The 20,543-nt window shown below is 42.1% G+C and overlaps 1 protein-coding gene across 1 annotated transcript; it reads right to left on the bottom strand.

The window, feature by feature from the left end:
* Positions 1-1,600: 1,600 nt before the first annotated feature.
* Positions 1,601-19,418, bottom strand: LOC309566320 (uncharacterized protein). The gene is made up of 4 exons (XM_082271430.1): positions 19,348-19,418; positions 15,053-15,109; positions 13,986-14,072; positions 1,601-2,571 (listed from the first exon to the last, which is right to left on the bottom strand). The coding sequence occupies exons 1-4, from the start codon at positions 19,408-19,410 to the stop codon at positions 1,642-1,644; spliced, it is 1,137 nt and encodes a 378-aa protein (XP_082127556.1). The 5' UTR covers positions 19,411-19,418; the 3' UTR covers positions 1,601-1,641.
* Between the last annotated feature and the right edge of the window lie 1,125 nt (positions 19,419-20,543).

Raw genomic sequence — 20,543 nt, 5'->3', positions numbered from 1 at the left:
GGTCAAATGAACAGCCCAGAAGCTTTCACTTTAAAATCAAGTTTGCTATGGAAACTTTTATATTTCCATCCCTACAGGTCTCAATGAAAAAGTATCTGTGTCTTAAACATCAGTGTCATTTTAGTACTTATTTAAGGGGTGTTAAAATCAAGTATTTTTTACTTTTCCTTCTACCCCAACCTAAGCACTTCATAGATATATGAGGATGTTCAGAGTATAAGACCAAGAATCCTGCTTTAAAATTTAGTACATTAACCACTTTACCGCTGCTCACTGGAGCTCTACTGCGGCAAAGTGGCTCGATAACGTCTGGCGACGCCGCCAGACATTCCCCTCTCTCGGCGGCGCGTGCGTGCCGCCGGAGGCTCGCTCCCGCTGTATTCAGTCACAGCGGGAGTCGGGCCAGGGGAGGAGCGTCGGTGATCACCACCGCTCTTCCCCGATCATCGGGGAATCGAGTGTGGAGATCCGCCCACTTGTGTAAACAAAGCGGGCGGATCTCCTAAGTGACAGGCTGGGTCAGATTGCAGGGTTCAGCATAGCTGAACCTGCGATCTGTCCCTGTGTCACTCAGGCCCCTCCCCCCACACACGTCAGTAAACACCAGGCATACATTAACCCGTTGATCACCAATAAAAATTAACCCCTTCCCTGCCAGTGTCATTTTTACAGTAACAGTGCATATTTATAGCACTAATTACTGTAGTAATGTCACTGGTACCCCCAAAAGTGTCAAAAATGTCAGTCAAGGGTCCGATCTGTCCACCGCAATGTAGAAGTCCCGCAAAAAAATCGCAGATCACCGCCATTACTCGTTAAAAAAAAAAACACCAAAAACGACAGAAATCCTTCCCGTTGCATGACCGCGCAATTGTCAGTTAAAGTCGCACAGTGCCGAATCGCAAAAAGTGGCCCAGACATAAGACAGCAAAATCCTCCTGTGGTAAAGTGGTTAATGGTTCATGTAGTAAGCTTGTTTTACTACATGTCCATTTTAAGGCCAATGCAAATAACCAAGGGTGCGATTTTTGCACCTGGAGAAAAGGGGTCTTAACCTCTACCTATGGAAAAGCTTTTTTCAGTAGGAGCTTTGGCAATGTAAAATAGACTTCTTAAGGAGCTGGCTGTAGCCACCTCTGTAGATTACCAAAAAAAAAGCAGAATATATTTCTAAATGCACAAGATATAATTACCTATTATTATTTGCTTAAAATGACACTGTATGTTGTTGATCCATGGAGTATCTGATTTCTTTGGGGGATCAGAAAGGACTTTCTTCTCCCTGTAGGATAAAACTGGTTCCATTTTTAAACATGGGTCTTTACTTTCCCTCAATTAACTGTTAGCTTGGGGTTCTGTGTATGCAGTTTTTTTCAATTTTGTATTTTAGGTATTTTTAGCTGAACTAGAAGGATGTGTCTTTCTTTCAACCTAACTTACTATGTAACTGATGTGTCGTAGGAAATTGAAATCCAATTTGTTGTTTTGTGTAATCACATTATGCACATCCTCTTCTTTTTATTCAATGTTTTACTGATACAGAAACAGAATTGAGCAGACATAATATGTATTCTTTATGAGTATAACCAAGAACAACACTGAATAACATTAATGAATCATTTGATCTCTTAGTTTATTATATTAGCCGAACTGTTGACTGCTGTCACTTGCACTTTCTGAAGAACTTTGTTTGTGATGATGACGATAACGATTATGACTATCAAAATGTGCATACCTTTGTTGTTGTTTGCTGCTATGTTTGGAATTTCTGTTAGTAATGTACTTTATAAAGGATTGCCTACCATTCATTTTAGGCTGATCAGGTTGCTTGTTAACTTTATCTTTATGTGTCACTGGCTTTCTATATCCCTTATTTGGTTTATTTGTGTGCTTCTTGCAATTATGTGTTACATTTGCATTATGTTCAAAACTCTTTCCAGTGGGGGAATGCACTTCCTTGTCTGTTGTTGGTTGAGTAACTTGTGTACGTTCTGCATATTTGGAAGTGTTCCTGCAAAGGCCATCACTTTCCCTGCAGTCAAGCATGTTACCATTCTCTACATCTTTAGAAGGATAGCTTACATTTGGGTCTGATTTAGTAACATTGGTATCACTATAGCCTGAAATGTCAGTAAGTATAATTCCCTCTGTACTATAAAACCCATCAACATCATTAAGTCTGTCGGTGATTCCAACTTCTGTATGTTTTGCTTCGTCCCCGACTGTGATATCAGTCTTTTTTACCTTTTCATACTGTTCAGTATCATTTTGTGCGACAGTTCTAGGACTATTTTTGGTTTCAGGATCCAGTTTATGTTGTTGAATGTTAGATGGTGAAAGATTCCTAGATGTTTCTTGAAATATCGAATCCTTTTTTTTCGTATCAACTTTGGAAACATTATTAGAATAGCTCACTTGTTTAGGAATAGCATTAAAACCATGTGGGTAAGCTGGTGTATTTGTTTCAGTAAGTGCAACTGCATGTTGGTTGCCATCTCCAGTATTTAAAAGTGGATTTGTTTTTTTAATCTCTGATGTAGTATTTGAGTGTTCCACATTTTCATCTTTCACCTGGATCATAAAAAAGAAATCAAGCATCAAGGTTTAAATCAATATAGAAGTGTAGGTATGCTTTTCATGCAACATTATTATGCAATCAGTGTTAATTCCATTTAACTAAAATACAACAAAAACTAAAACAATTCAGATGACTAAAATACAACTACAACTAAAATGACATTAAGTCAAAAGACTTACTAAAACTAAATCAAAAATTTACATCAAAATGAGCACTCCTCGGCTGGCCATTTCTAAATCGGCAACACAATTCCATCCAAAGCCTGAAATAATAGCAAATTAAAGTTTAAACATGTTTTGCACTACTGCATAAGGATAAGTAAGGGGCACATACTAATCTGCTGAAAGTGAAAAAAATAAGAAAAAGGCTTTTCTTATATTTTTCCCAATATTTAACCACTTGCCGCCCGCCCGCCCGCCGTCAATTGACGGCGTAGCGGTGCGACCATTATCCTGGGAAGACGTCATATGACGTGATCCCAGGATACAGGGAAGGCGCGCGATCGCGTGTGCGCTGCCCTGCACTGCCGGTGTCGGGGTGTCCCCGGGACACCTCCCGTCACCGGCAGGGGGGAAACAGCCAATGGGCGTGGCTGTTTCCCACGTGATCGGCTGTATTCCAATGACACAGCCGATCACAATGGAGGCGCCCACAAGATGACCGCGCATGCGCGATCGGGAGCGCGCAGCGCGGTCATGTTGGTGGCACTGTGTTCCGTAGGAACACAGCTGTCACCGGCGGTAGTAAACAGTCACTGACAGTGACTGTTTACTATGTAATCGGCTGTGAATCCATTCATAGCCGATCACAAAATGTAAACAAAGAGCAGTAACTCACTGTTAACTCACAGCTTCCAGTATGAGGGGAGCAGAGCTAGAAACAGTGAGTTACTGCTCTGTACACCTGTAAAAAGTAAAATCACAAAAATAAATGTCCCCACACAGTCCTCAGCCCCCCCCCAATGTCACCTGTCACCCAACAGTCACCTCATCAGTGCCCAGAAATTGACACCCATAAGGCTACGTTCACATGTGAGCGTAGCGATCGCGGGCAGAATCACCGCGATTCTGCCCGCGATCCGGAAATCATTGCAAATTGCGGGACGCCTGTGCGTTGCCCGTTTTTTGCAATAGCACCCCAAACGCTGTGCAATGTTGCGATTTCCACCTGCCGAATCGCGGTAACATCGCGCAAACATCGCATGACGCCCAAAAAAGGTACAAGAGCTTCTTTGGGGCGTCATGCGTTGTTTGGGTGATGTTACCTCGATTCGGCAGGCAGAAATCGCTGCAACATCGCACAGCGTTTGGGGTGCTATTGCAAATCACGGGCAACGCACAGGCATCCCGCCATTTGCAATGATTTCTGGATCGTGGGCGGAATCGCAGTGATTCTGCCCGCGATCGCTACGCTCACATGTGGACATAGCCTAAAGTTCACCGGTCACCAGAGACTGCCATCAGTACCGCCGTGCACCATCGCCCGTCACCTGTCACCCATCGGTGACCATCGCCCGTCACCTGTCACCCTATCAATCATCGTCACTTGTCACCCCATCAGTGATCGTCACTTGTCACCCCATCAATCATCGTCACATGTCACCCCGTCAGTGATTGTCATCTGTCACCCCATCAATCATCGTCACTTTTCACCTCATCAATCATCGTCACCTGTCACCTCATCAATCATCGTCACCTGTCACCTCATCAATCATCGTCACCTGTCACCCCATCAGTCATCGTCACCTGTCACCCCATCAGTAATCGTCACCTGTCACCCCATCAGTCATTGTCACCTGTCACCCCATCAGTCATCGTCACCTGTCACCCCATCAATCATCGTCACCTGTTTGCCATATACATGCAATCACTTACTGACCGCCTAACGACTATATGCGTCGGCCATTAAAAGCTAAATACTTGGGTTATGGCAGCAGATAGCCCCCATAACCCCGGTATTTTTTGAAACAGCGGGCGGTCGGCTTTCAGATAAGGGTGGTCCCAGTGGCGGATTCGCCGCGGAATTACCCTTACGGTGCAGGGGAAGAGGTCCCCCCCTTCTGCCGCGTCCCAGACGTTTTCCCAGCTTACCGGACCCGCCGGCAGCGGGGAAAACTATCCGGTCCCGGATCCTCAGAGACAGGAAGTCAAGTGAGGGCAAGATGGCCCTCACTCGACTCTATGGTCTTGGAGGACTGGAGCTACGTCAAAAGACGTTGCCTAGCATCTGGTTTAAAGGGTCGCTTTTTTTTTTCTTTTGTTTTTTCCTCTTTCAACAATTTTTTTTTTTTTTCTTTTTTAGTGTAGTTTTGAGGTGTGAGGTCTTTTTGACCCCAGATCTCACAATAAAGAGGACCTGTCATGCCTATTTCTATTACAAGGAATGTTTGCATTCCCTGTAATAGGAATAAAAATGATCAAAACATTTTTTTTTTTTAAACTGTGTAAAAATAAAAAAATAATAAATAACATAAATAGGAAAATAAATAAATAATTAAAGCGCCCTGTCCCCGTTAGCTTGCGCGCAGAAGCAAACGCATACGCAAGTCCCGCCCACATATGTAAACGGTGTTCAAACCATACATGTGAGGTATTGCCGCGATCGTTAGAGCGAGAGCAATAATTTGAGTCCTAGAACTCCTCTGTAACTCTAAGCTAGTAACCTGCAGAAATTTTTAAAATGTTGCCTATGGGGATTTTTAAGTACCAATGTTTTGGCGCTATTCTGTGAGCATGCGCAATTTTGAAGCATGACATGTTGGGTATCTAATTACTCGGCGTAACATTATCTTATATTTAGTTAAAAAAAGTGAATTTTTTTCAAAAAAATCGCATTTGGAAGACTGCTGCGCAAATATGGTATGATAAAAAATATTGCAACGATCTCCATTTTATTCTCTAGGGTCTCTGCTAAAAAAAAATATATAATGTTTCTAGCAAAAAAAATTATTTTAGCTTGTAAACACCAAGTGTCAAAAATAGGCCCAGTCTTAAAGTGGATAAATGGACAACTTTGTGAAAAGTGCTACTTGGATGTTAGGCATATGTATGTGGCCAGGCTGTGAAAAAGTGTTACATATGTGGTATCGCCATACAGGAGGAATAGCAGAATGTATTTTGGGGTGCAATTTTTGCTATGTACATGCTATGTGTTAGAAATATTGCATAAATGGACAGCTTTGTGTAAAAAAAATGTGTTTTCATTTTCTTTCCACATTTTCCAAAAACTTGTGGAAAAAAATGACATATTCAAAAGACTCATTATGCCTCAAAAATTATACGTTGGGCTGTTTGCTTTCCAAAATGGGGTCATTTTATGGGGGTTTCCATTGTCCTGGTGCTCCAGGGCCTTCAAAAGTACGATAGGTTGTCAGGAAATTATATGTGTAATTTGTTTTTCTAGAATGCCGGACGGTACTAATTGGATGTTAGGCCTCTGTATGTGGCCAGGCTGTGAAAAAGTCTCACACATGTGGTATCGCCATACTCAGGAGGAGTAGTAGAATGTGCTTTGGGGTGTAGTTGCAAGTATACATGTGCTGTGTGAGAGAAATAACCTGTTAATACGTCAATTTGTAAAAAAAAAAAAAAAAAATCTTCATTTTGCAAAGAGTTGTGGGAAAAAATGACAACTTCAAAAAACTCACCATGCCCCTTATTAAATACCTTGGAATGTCTACTTTCCAAAAAGGGGTAATTTGGGGGGTATTTGTACTTTCCTGACCTTTTAGTGTCTCAAGAAATGAGATAGGCCTTCAGTACATCAGGTGTGGTCAAGTGTGATCAATTTTCAATGATTAGCACCATAACTTGTGGACTCTATAACTTTCACAAAGACCAAATAATATACACTTATTTGGGTGATTTTTACCAAAGATAAGTAGCAGTATAAATTTTGGCCAAAATTTGTGAAGAAAAATTACTCATTTGCTAAATTTTATGACAGAAACAAAGAAAAATGCGTTTTTTCACAATATTTTCAGTCTTTTTTTATTTATAGCACAAAAAATAAAAAACCCAGTAGTGATTAAATACCATCAAATACCATCAAAAGAAAGCTCTATTTGTGTGAAAAAAAGGACACAAATTTTTTATGGGTACAGTGTTGCATGAGTAATTGTCATTCAAAGTGTGAGAGCGCTGAAAGCTGAAAATCAGTCTGGGCAGGAAGGGGGTGAAAGTGCACTGTAGGCAAGTGGTTAATGTAGGCAATATATGCAGTGACGTTGCAGCCAATAGATTTAACAGTTTTTTTTTTTGTATTTTAAAGTTGCCCTTCTGTTGGTCAAAAAGCAATATTTTTGTTTGTTTATGAAACTTGGATTCATTTATAAAGACATTATATATCACAATGGCTAAGAGCCCATTCACATTGGCGCGACTTGTCAGGCGACTTGTCACCCTGACAAGTCGCGGTATGTCGCGGTCCATTGAGTGGTACAGGACCCGTTCTAATAGGAGCGACACAAGTGGCTCCGACTTAGAGAAAGGGTCCTGTACTACTTTGGGGTGACCTCGGAGTGACTTGCATAGACTTCCATTATGTGAAGTCTCTGCAAGTCGCGCCAAAGTCGCGGTGCACAGCGGTGCACGCAACTTCACAGGTCGCCCCCCAAAGTCATGTCGCCTCAATGGGAATAGGCTCTAAATCTGTGTTTGCAGTGCATGTTCAAACCTCAATACCATAAATAATAACATGTTATTTGAATTTTATTCCAGGAGTATTTAATTCGTTTGGAAATTCTAGAAATGTTTAACTAATGCATTACAATTTACCTAAACCCATTTGATTTGTAGTTGACTAAAATGTATGAGATTTTAGTCGACTAAATTGTACTGGAGATTTTAGTTGACTAAAATATGACTAAAACTAAAACAATTCAGATGGCTAAAATACGACTAAAACGAAAATATAATTTTAGTCAAAAGACTAAAATACGACTAAAACTAAAATGACATTTCAATATTGTAGTCTTTCCACTTTCATGAAAAGAAGTGAGAGTAGCTAATATGAAGACCTAGGAAACATCCATTCATTCAGTCATTCCTTGCATAAAATACAGTGAGGGAAAAAAGTATTTGATCCCCTGCTGATTTTGTACGTTTGCCCACTAACAAAGAAATGATCAGTCTATAATTGTAATAGTAGGTTTATTTTACAAGTGAGAGACAGAATAACAAAAAAAAAAAAAATTGAGAGAAACACATTTCAAAAAAGTTATAAATTGATTTGCATTTTAATGAGTGAAATAGGTATTTTACCTCTTCACAAAACATGACTTAGTACTTGGTGGCAGAAACCTTGTTAGCAATCACAGAGGTCAGACGTTTTTGTAGATGGCCACCAGGTTTGCACACATCTCAGGAGGGATTTTGTCCCACTCCTCTTTGCAGATCCTCTCCAAGTCATTAAGGTTTCAAGGCTGACGTTTGGTAATTTGAACCTTCAGCTCACTCCACATATTTTCTATTGGATTAAGGTCTGGAGACTGGCTATGCAACTCCAGGACCTTGATGTGCTTCTTCCTGAGCCACTCCTTTATTGCCTTGGCCGTGTGTGTTTTGGATCATTGTCATGCTGGAATACCCATCTACGACCCATTTTCAATGCCCTGGCTGAGGTAAGGAGATTCTCACCCAAGATTTGTTGGTACATGGCCTGTCCATCGTCCCTTTGATGTGGTGAAGTTGTCCTGTCCCCTTAGCAGAAAAACACCCCCAAGGCATAATGTTTCCACCTCCAAGTTTTACGATGGGGATGGTGTTCTTGGGGTCATAGGCAGCATTCCTCCTCCTCCCAACACGGCGAGTTGAGTTGATGCCAAAGAGCTTGATTCTGGTCTCATTTTACAATAACACTTTCACCAAGTTCTCCTCTGAATCATTCAGATGTTCATTAGCAAACTTCAGATATGTCTGTATATGTGCTTTCTTCAGCAGGGGGACCTTGCAGGCACTGCAGGATTTCAGTCCTTCATGGCGTAGTGTGTTACCAATTGTTTACTTGGTGACTATGGCCCCCAGCTGCCTTGAGATCATTGACAATATTCTCCCATGTAGTTCTGGGCTGATTCCTCACCATTCTCATGATCATTGAAACTCCATGAGGTGAGATCTTGCATGGAGCCCCAGACTAAGGAAGATTGACAGTTATTTTGTGTTTCTTCCATTTGTGAAAAATCGCACCAACTGTTGTCACCCTATCACCAAGCTGCTTAGCGATGGTCTTGTAGCCCATTCCAGCCTTCTGTAGGTCTACAATCTTTTCCCTGACATCCTTGGACAGCTCTTTGGTCTTGGCCATGGTAGAGAGATTGGAATCTGATTGATTGCTTGCTTCTGTGGACAGGTGTCTTTTATACAGGTAACAAGCTGAGATTAGGAGCACTCCCTTTAAGAGAGTGTTCCTAATCTCATATTGTTACCTGTATAGAAGACACCTGCGAGCCAGAAATCTTGCTGATTGATAGGGAGATCAAATACTTTTTTCACTCATTAAAATTAAAATCAATTTATATCTTTTTTTCTGAATATTTTTGTTGTTATTTTGTCTCTCGCTGTTAAAATAAAACTACCATTAAAACTATAAACTGATCATTTCTTTGTCATTAGGCAATCGTACAAAATTAGCAGGGGATCAAATACTTTTTTCCCCCAATGTACATATTACAATAAAGAAGGCTGTAACCAGATACCACTACTACTTCTGGGTTTTGTATCAAATAGCATTTTTAATCTTCTGCTACATAGGTTGCAAGGCCCCATGCAAATACCTGGGACAATCTGCTATTGTTTTCAGCTACTAATCCTCAGCAACCCAAGTTGTGAGTAAAGAGATGGTGCTTTATGCAGTAGCAGAGTTTTATAAAGCCCTGAAATACCAGTTCACTTGCAGATATTGCACATTTTTAGAGGTTGTTTATGACAAAAACCCTATGTGCAATGTCAGATATTGACAGATGAGTGCCTGATTGGCAAAATAACATTTTTGGTCTTTCTTTGTTTCCATCTGGATTCACATCAAAAGTATAGTATGCTGTACTTGCAGCATACCTCCCAATATTCTGAAATAATAAAGAGGGACATCTTGTGGCACACAGTATGTAGGCAAATGACACATACTGTACCTGCCACACTCACAGTTACGCAGATCACTAAGGTCTAGCAGAAAAAAAATTGACTAAACCACACAAGTGTTTTTTTTTTTTTTTTTAACCTTCATTTTTATTTATTATTGGCTTTTCAAATAAATGTAGTAGTATAGAGGTTGCATAAAAGTTTAGTAGCGCCAGGGCTTTTTTGGAGCCGGAACGTGGCAAGACTCCGTTCCACCACCTCCGGCTCTGGCCCTCTTGTTCTCCACTCACCACTGTCACTGTGAAAGCTTACCTCTCCCAGCGGCTCTGACAGATCTCTCCCTGCCCTTAGGGGATCATTACCTGTAGTGCACTTCTGAACCCTGTACTCTGTATGTAGAACACTCCTGAACCCTTCACTCTGTACATCCTGAATCCTGCAGTCTATACATAGCACACTCCAGAACCCTGCACTCTATGCGTAGCACACTCCTGAACTATGCACTCTGTACATGGCATACTCCTCAAATTTGCATCCTGTATGAAGCGCACTCCTGAACCCTGTACTCTTAAAGTAGCGTACTCCTGAACCCTGTTTGTAGCGCACTCCTGAACCCTGCACGCTGTACATAGCACACTCCTGAACCCTGCATGCTTTACATAGCACACTCCTGAACCCTGCACTTTGTACATAAAACACTTCTGAACTCTGCACTCTATACGTAATGTAGTCCTGTAAGCTGCACTCTGTATGTAGCACACTTCTGAATTCTGCACTCTGGACATGGCGCACTCCTGAACTCTGCATTCTATATGTACAGTAGTGCATTCCTGAACTCTGTGTAGGCAATGCACTCTCCAATTCTGCACTCTGTGCATAGCGCACTCCTGAACTCTGCACTCTGTGCATAGCATACTCCTGAACTCTGCACTCTGTGCATAGCACACTCCTGAACCCGGCACTCTGTGCATAGCACACTCCTGAACCCGGCACTCTGTATGAAGTGCACTCCTGAATTCTGCATTATATATGTAGGGCACTCCTGAACTCTACATTCTGCACGTAGCCCACTCCTGAACCCTAAACTCTGTACATAGCACGCTCCTGAACCCTACACTCTGCAAGTAGCGGACCCTGTACCCAGCACACTTCTGACTCTGCTCTCTGTACTTCTGAATCCTGCACTCTGTACATAGCGCAGTATATTGTATCTTCCTTTAAACCTTTCCCCCTTGGCCTTTAAAATGCAGTTGGCTCATCTAGAATACGAAGTGCATTAGTGGAAGCCATTATACTTGGGACAGCCGAAGTATAGAACTTCATGCAGTAAAGGACTAGAGAGAATTATATTTTTTGGTTGGTGCCAGCAAACTGGATTACCCACTTGCTTCTTTATCGCTTGGGTTCTCCAGTGGTAAGTTATCCCAAAATTATAGATCCAGACTCTGCTCCTGGATTCTCAAACCTTTTTCCCCATTATATAAAACGCATGAAGAACACAACAAAATAGTGGAACACCATGGCAATTGTCTTCACATTTTGGTTGGTGGGAGCTCAAGCTCACATTTTCACCTTCAAAGTCACAGAAATACAAGAAGCCAATAAGTGTTTAAATTTACCAATATTTTCCATAAATAAAAATTTTACTTCTGGAAGGACCACGGGCTGAAGTTTAGGTATGAATTATATTGCATAGTTACATGGTTCCAGCTTGGACCCATGTAAGTATGTATATCTCATACCTGACCAATCCCTGTGTAAGGTACAAATTACTGTAGTACTTGCCATTACTGCAGTGCCCTTCTACAGGAGTTCACTTGTATGGCACTGCTGCCATTCAGAGAAAACCCTGTATTTTTTTAATTGACTGCCTGATTGGATGAGGTGGAGTGGTGGGGCAGTGATATTATCATTTTCATCTCCTCCGATCAGAGAAAACATTGTATTTAAAACAAGAAACAAACAAGGCTTTCTCTTAATGGTGGCAGCACATAATGAGCGACCTCCTTTAGGCAGTCATTGGGCAGAAGGGCAGGTGCTTAGCACTGGACCCAGAAGACTATTGCTATCACTGTAGTAGTAGTAACTGCTACAATGATTTGCAGCTTACACAGGGATCTGCCAGGTATGAGATATGCATACTTACATTTATCCAAGCTGGAACCAATATAACAATGCAATAAAATCCATACCTAAACTTCAGCTTTAAGTAAAAGTTATTAGACTTAAGCTCACCATATATGTTACAGTCTGGTTGTACAATCTCTGTACAATCTCCTTTAAAATTTCCACAACTGTGTAATATGACAACCTCCCTAAACTTTCCAATCAATTTGTAACAAGATTGTCTATTTATCTACATAGTTGTTGGTATATCTAAAGTAGATTCTACAGTTAGTCTGTAACATGTGTGGGCAGCTTTACCCTGTTCAATGTATAAACAACCAGGGCTTTTTTAAGCTGGAACTTGGTGGAACTCAGTTCCACCACCTCCGGCTCAGGCTCTCTGCTCCCTGCTCACTCCGATCACTTGTAAACACAGACGTCTGGCTTCTGTGTTTATCAGCTTGTCTCCCAACGGCTCCCACAGATCTGATCTCCTGTACGGCTCCTACAGAGTGCAGGATGGGGAAAAGGGATATGCTAATAAAAATCCAGTATCAGTGCATTCCTACAGGAGATGGTCAGAAACAACCTGATACAGAAGAGGGCCAGAGACTGCAGACATACTACAGGAGATGGCCAGAGACTGCAGACATACTACAGGAGATGGTCAGAGACTGCAGACATACTACAGGAGATGGCCAGAGACTGCAGACATACTACAGGAGATGGTCAGAGATTGCAGACATACAGGTCCCTCTCAAAAAATTAGCATATTGTGATAAAGTTCATTATTTTCTGTAATGTACTGATAAACATTAGACTTTCATATATTTTAGATTCATTACACACAACTGAAGTAGTGCAAGCCTTTTATTGTTTTAATATTGATGATTTTGGCATACAGCTCATAAAAACCCAAAATTCCTATTTCAAAAAATTAGCATATCATGAAAAGGTTCTCTAAACGAGCTATTAACCTAATCATCTGAATCAACTAATTAACTCTAAACACCTGCAAAAGATTCCTGAGGCTTTTAAAAACTCCCAGCCTGGTTCATTACTCAAAACCGCAATCATGGGTAAGACTGCCGACCTGACTGCTGTCCAGAAGGCCACCATTGACACCCTCAAGCAAGAGGGTAAGACACAGAAAGAAATTTCTGAATGAATAGGCTGTTTCCAGAGTGCTGTATCAAGGCACCTCAGTGGAAAGTCTGTGGGAAGGAAAAAGTGTGGCAGAAAACGCTGCACAACGAGAAGAGGTGACCGGACCCTGAGGAAGACTGGGGAGAGGGAAATGCCAAAATGCCTGAAGTCCAGTGTCAAGTACCCACAGTCAGTGATGGTCTTGGGTGCCATGTCAGCTGCTGGTGTTGGTCCACCGTGTTTTATCAAGGGCAGGGTCAATGCAGCTAGCTATCAGGAGATTTTGGAGCACTTCATGCTTCCACCTGCTGAAAAGCTTTATGGAGATGAAGATTTCATTTTTCAGCACGACCTGGCACCTGCTCACAGTGCCAAAACCACTGGTAAATGGTTTACTGACCATGGTATTACTGTGCTCAATTGGCCTGCCAACTCTCCTGACCTGAACCCCATAGAGAATCTGTGGGATATTGTGAAGAGAAAGTTGAGAGACACAAGACCCAACACTCTGGATGAGCTCAAGGCCGCTATCGAAGCATCCTGGGCCTCCATAACACCTCAGCAGTGCCACAGGCTGATTGCCTCCATGCCACGCCGCATTGAAGCAGTCATTTCTGCAAAAGGATTCCCGACCAAGTATTGAGTGCATAACTGAACATCATTTTTTGAAGGTTGACTTTTTTTGTATTAAAAACACTTTTCTTTTATTGGTCGGATGAAATATGCTAATTTTTTTAGATAGGAATTTTGGGTTTTCATGAGCTGTATGCCAAAATCATCAATATTAAAACAATAAAAGGCTTGCACTACTTAAGTTGTGTGTAATGAATCTAAAATATATGAAAGTCTAATGTTTATCAGTACATCACAGAAAATAATGAACTTTATCACAATATGCAAATTTTTTGAGAGGGACCTGTACTACGGGAGATGGTCAGAGACTGCAGACATGAAAACAACTACTACTTTCAGCTGCAGTAACACATTTAATACAATCCTAGTTTAGCCTAAAGACAGCTGCTCATCTTACAAAATAACCAAAATGTTTAAAAGTATTTAAAAGCAATAAATACACTTACGTTTGATTTAGAGCCATCCTTCAGTGGTGGGAATTCAAATAAATATACATTGATTCCATGTTTGGAATCATAGCCCTTAAAAAGTAACTAGAAGTAAATATATAAAACTGCATATTAATATTAAAGAACAGTAACAAAATTATCACATATTGAGCTTACATTATTCATTCCAGAAACACAATTGCTTTAAATCCAAGTAATTGATATTAGGCACTGATAATGCTGTCAGTATACAGTATACTGAGCACAAAGAACAAGTGTAATCATTTTCATTTCACCAGTAGTTAGCATGAGACACTGTCAGCATACTTCATCCTGGTACATACAGTACACGGCCTGGCCAAAAAAAAAGTTGCCACCTGGAATTTACTAAGAAACTAACTAAACTAAGCATGCAGTAATTATCCTATTGGATAGTTACTGCATGTGCCCAAAGAATGAGGTCAGCTGACTACCTGAATATACTGAATGACCAGGTTATTCCATTAATGGATTTTTTCTTCCCTGATGGCACGGGCATATTCCAAAATGACAATGCCAGGATTCATCGGGCTCAAATTGTGAAAGAGTGGTTCAGGGAGCATGAGTCATCATTTTCACACATAGATTGGCCACCACAGAGTCCAGAACTTAACCCCATTGAGAATCCTTGGGATGTGCTGGAGAAGGCTTTGTGCAGTGGTCTGACTTTCCCATCATCAATACAAGATCTCGGTGAAAAAGTTTTGCAACACTGGATGGAAATAAATCTTGTGACATTGCAGAACCTTATCGAAACAATGCCACAGCAAATGTGTGCCGTAATCAAAGCTAAAGGTGTTTTCTTTTGTGGCGACTTTTTCTTTGGCCAGGCAATGTATATCTGGCAGCATACTTTATAATCATCTCCAAGGTATGTGTAATATTGTACTGAATTCCAGAGGACAATATATATTACACTGGGATAAATCCAACACGCTAGTTCCCAAAATTGGTTCTGATAACTTTTTTGAAGATTTTCATTGTGTATACAATTTGTTTAACATGGTGCATAAACAATATTTGCTGTGCAAAATGTAGATACATACACGTGGTGGTCCAACACAGCAAGGCTTTTTTTCTTCTGTATTTGGTGGAGCTTCTGTCTTTAATAAAGAAGAGCAGATATTTAAGATTAGCATATTTAAAAATATGGTAAACCTTACTAACAGCACCTTTTCTTCACCTATTTAAGATGCACATTGGACATGTAGTTTATGGTGTCATTTCTTGCCCTGCACAGACAGTCTATAGTAGAGTAAATCTTCACCTTCCTGTGTCAGCAATTTTTGTTTGTGTTGAAACATGAGGCATTTGTCATTGCTCTGCACAAGGTATGGCATAATCTCTGTAGTCTGAGATCTAATACTTGTCCAGTACCTGTAAAGAAACTACATATACCACACACCTTGGGTCTCTTGGTCTAGTGCTTGTGCAGGTGAAAGCTACACAGTAATTAGATCTGTCACAGTCACAAGCAGACAGAGCATTGACAGACACAGAGAGCTTACCATGCCTGGTGACACAGGCCCTGATGTGGCGATGATCAGGAACACTGCTCCTGGCTGCACTAGTGAGGTGACACTGGGACTAGTGTGGCAGTGATCAGGAACACTGTTACTGGCTTACACTGATCTGGTAACACTGGGACTGGTGTTGCAGCAATCAGGAACACTGTTGCTGGCTTACACTGGTCTGGTGACACTGGGACTGGTGGGTGACTAGTCTGCGTCAATGGCACTGGTGTGGTGGTGATCAGGAACACTGTTACTTGCTTACACTGGTCTGGTGACACTGGGACTGGTATTGCAGTGATCAGGAAAACTGTGGCTGACTGCACTGGCCTGGTGACACTTCCCTTTCTGTGGTAGCGATCAGGAAGACTGTGGCTGGCTGCACTGGTCTGGTGACACATCCTTTTCTGTGGTAGCGATCAGGAAGACTGTGGCTGGCTGCACTGGTCTGGTGAAACTTCCCTTTCTGTAATAGCGATCAGGAAGACTGTGGCTGGCTGCACTGGTCTGGTGACACTTCCCTTTCTGTGGTATTGATTAGGAAGACTGTGGCTGGCTGCACTGGTCTGGTGACACATCCCTTTCTGTGGTAGTGACCAGGAAGACTGTGGCTGGCTGCACTGGTCTGGTGAAACTTCCCTTTCTGTGGTAGGGATCAGGAACACTGTGGCTGGCTGCATGAAGACTGTGGCTGGCTGCACTGGTCTGGTGATACAGTACTGGTGTGGTGGTGATCAGGAACACTTCTTCTGGCTTACACTTGTCTGGTGAGACTGGGACTGGCAACTAGTCTGGATCAATGGCACTGGTGTAGTGGTGATCAGGAACACTTTTGCTGGCTACATTAGTCTGGCAACACTGGAACTAGTGCGTGTGTGTGTGTGTGGGGGGGGGGGGGGGGGAATCAGGAACACTGTTACTGGCTTACACTGGTCTGGTGACAATAGTACTGGTGTGGTAGTGATCAGGGAGACTGTGACTGGCTGCACTGGTATGGTGACACTGTACTGGTGTGGTAGTGATCAGGAACACTGTTGCTGGCAGCACTGGTCTGGTGACACTTTTTTGGTGTGATGCACTGGTCTACTTAGGTTATATGCTGGTTGCAGTAGTTCTTCTTCCCATATCAACTACTTTGATTAGATTACTGGTTTAATTCCCAAGAAGGGAATCCCCTCTGTCCTAGTGAGATGCATTTGCACTGCAGGCAAAGTAGGGCAAATGCAGCTTTTGGCCACATTTTATGTTTTGTGTGTTTGTGTTTTTGCACTTCCTAACTTGTTACTAAACAAATACATTTGTTGTATTTAGTAGTGCTTTTAACCACTTCCCACCCGCCCTATAGGCAAACGACGGCGGGAAGGTGGTTGCATTATCCTGACCGGACGTCATATGACGGCGATCGGTGATGCGGCATGTCACTCTGACACACCGCATCTCCGATCTCGGTAAAGAGCCTACTGACGTAGGCTCTTTACCATGTGACCAGCTGTGTCCAATCACAGCTGGCCACATAGTACACAGGAAGAGCCGTTGATCGGCTTTCCTTAGTTCGTGCCTGACAGGCACGAGTAGAGGAGAGCCGATCTGCGGCCCTCCTGACAGGGGGGGGGGGGGGTCTGCACTGGTAATAGGAGCATTAATTACCAGGACAGACCCTTGGGGGGGTGCCACTAGAACCACCAGGGATGCCCACCCATGACCCCAGGGATGCCCACCATGGCCACAAGGGATGGCCATTAGGGCTCAGGGAGCCCGCCAGTGTCCTCCCCATCAGTGCTTCCCACCAGTGCCCTCCCCATCAGTGCTGCCCACCAGTGCCCATAATTGCCATCTATCAGTGCTGCCGACCAGTGCCCATTATTGCCCACCAGTGCCGCCTATCAGTGCCCATTAGTGCCCATCAGTGCCGCCTATCAGTGTCCATCAGTGCCACCTATCAGTGCCCATCAATGCCGCCTATCAGTGCCCACCAATGCTGCATATCAGTGCTACCTATCAGTGCCACATATCAGTGCCCATCAGTCCTGCCTATCAGTGCTGCCCATCAGTGCCGCATATTAGTGCCACCCCATCAGTGCAACCCCATCAGTGCCTCCTCATCAGTGCCTGTCAGTGCGGCCTCATCAGTGCTCATCAGCACAGGAAAAAATGTATCTATTTACAAAATTGTATAACATAAACAAAAAAACTTTTTTTTTTTTTTTTTCAAACTTTTTGGTATTTTTTTATTTGTTTAACAAAAAAGAAAAAACCTTGCGGTGATCAAATACCACCAAAAGAAAGCTATATTTGTGGGGAAAAAAGTTACATAAATTTGGTTTAAGTACAGTGTTGCATTACCGCGCAATTGTCATTCAAAATGAAACAGCGCTAAAAGCTGAAAATTGGCCTGGGCAGGAAGGGAGTGGAAGTGCCCTGTATTGAAGTGGTTAAAATGTATTATTTGAAAGCATATAATTCAGCCTACCAGTGTTTAAATATGGTGGATGCATTTGTTTTATTTTTAGGGCTTTAAAGTGATTGTAATGGCAAAAGATTTTTTACCTTAATGCATTCTATGCATTAAGATATAAACCCTTCTGTGTGTAGCAGCTCCCCTCAGCCTCCCCCTAATACTTACCTGAGGGCCATCTAGACCCAGCAATGTTGCAGGAGTGTCTCGGAGGCCCTGGACTCCCCTCCTCATTGGCTGAGACAGCAGCGCGGCGCCACTGACTCCTGCTTCTGTCAATCAAAGTCAGTCAGCCAATGAGGAAAGAAAGTGGGCAGGGCCGGGCCACGGTTTAGTGTCTGAATGCACACACGGAGCTGTGGCTCAGCTCGGGTGCCCCCATAGCAAGCTGTCTGCAGTGGGGGCACTCAACAGGAGGGAGGGGCCAGGAGCACTTAAGTGGGACCCGAGAAGCAGGGCCAGATTAACGTAGGGGCTATTGGAGCTGCAGCTCCAGGCCCCTACCTTTATATAGGCCCCGGGTTGGCCATATTCACTGTTACCGCTCTTCTGTCACTTGTAAACACAGAAGTCTGGCTTCTATGCTCGCTTTCCCCAGGCAGCTCCCTCAAAACCTCCCCACACAGCACGAAGGCCGGACAAGGAGGGACAGTTGCCGATGCATGGATGTGTTTATGGGCTTCAGAGACAGCATCCCATGTTGAATTAGGCATGCATGGCTGCACCCTTCCTCCTCTGGGTGCATGCCAAGGCACGGCCCTTAAGGCCCTTCAAAATCCTCAGCACCAAGCCCATGATGCTCTTAATCCGGCCCTGCCGAGAAGAGGAGGATCCGGGCTGCTCTGTGCAAACATATAAGTATAACATGTTTATTATTTTTAACAAAAAAAAAGAGACTTTACAATAACTTTAATTTCTTTAATTCCACCTGGTGACCCTGTCAGCTACACGCTTCTTGTCCTAGGGTGACCACATTCACTCACCATACTGTATCAATAGAGGAACAGCATTGTTAGCCTAGGGCAGGACTATTAAACACTTTCCCTTACCTCCTGAAAACATAGAGGAAAGGTGTTCTGTAGGTCTTAGAGAGAACTAGTAATAATGTAACTGATAGCAGTGCAGCAGAGTTAGAGAGCACAGGAAGTTATCAGATCTCAAGATTTCTAGGATCATAGTCAGAGTTCACATACACTTTATAATTCAGCAATATCAATTATCACAATATCTATTTGCTGGAATAACACTGTAACTAATTCTATAATATGCGTGCTGCAACGAAATACCAAACACAACAGCAGACCACAGGAACAGACTATCTTTGTCAGAACACAAACATATTCATCCACTCAGCAGTTTGTATTTGGGTACCAACCATAGTTACTGGAAATGCGCTGGCCTTAGTAAGGAGGCAGACCCAGACAAAAACAATCTTCATTTTATGTTTCTGTGGACAAGACACAATAATTACAGGTCATCTAAGTGGTAGCCCAACAATGGTTTTTATATAACTCTATCATTTTTTTTTTTATATAACACTCTCCACCATTCTATTTTTTTATTACAAACTTGAACTATTGAAATAAAAATAATTTGTAATACAAAGAACGTATAGCGGGATACAAAAAATTGACAAGGTTTGGAAAATAGAGTAAAACATTTCAAATAATAGGAAAAACATTATATGTACAATGTAATGTAAAAAAAAAAAAAAGCGATCTTTGGTATGGTCATACTTGTTATATCATTAGGTTATAACGAACATATCATTTTGTTTTAGAAATGCATATCAATTGTATAATATAAAACCGCAATAAGAGAGGGAAAAAAAAGGGGAGGAAGTATTTGTTCTCTTAGACAAAGAGAACAAAACTAGGGAGCAATATAGAACTGTATTGGCATGTAGTCTATACATTTGGTGAATTTTTGTAAATAAACCATGGATTCCATTTAAGATCAAAAAGTTTTTTAGTATTTTTCATTGTGTGAAAGATATTTTCCATGAGTCTAATTTGTTTGATTCTTGATATAATCTGTGAGAATGGTACAGAATGTTTCTTCCAATGGAAAGCAATAGTCCAAAGTGTAGCAACACATATAGTGTGGATCAATTGCATAAGGGGAGCTTGTGTTTCTGGTATATTATAAAATAAAAGGCAGTTGAGATGAGAAAGTGTAATGTCTTTACAAGCTAATTAATAAGAGTGAAGGCCATCTTCCATGTAGAAGAAAGCCTGTCGCAGCTCCAAAATATATGTAAGAGTACTTGGGGATGCACAGCCCCCAAAGGCGTCTGGACAGGCAACTGGAAAGAATGTGTTTAATTGGGCTGGTGTATAATACCATAAAGTTCAGAGACTTTAGTGCACCTTCTCAGGTTGGTCCACAATGTAGACCACTCAGAAATCCTCCACCATTCTAATTGATGCTATTGTAACATGAATGTTTCCCAGTGATATACAGGCATACCCCGCTTTAAGTACACTCACTTTAAGTACACTCGCGAGTAAGGACACAGCTTGTTCAGCTTGGCAGGACACTACTCCCGGTTTTTAACATTGGCGTCTATAG

This window comes from Pelophylax lessonae (genome assembly GCF_965119305.1).
Source record: "Pelophylax lessonae genome assembly, chromosome: 1".
NCBI classification, from domain to species: domain Eukaryota; kingdom Metazoa; phylum Chordata; class Amphibia; order Anura; family Ranidae; genus Pelophylax; species Pelophylax lessonae.
Note: the sequence above shows the minus strand (reverse complement) of the source record. Positions and strands in the feature narration are given on the sequence as shown.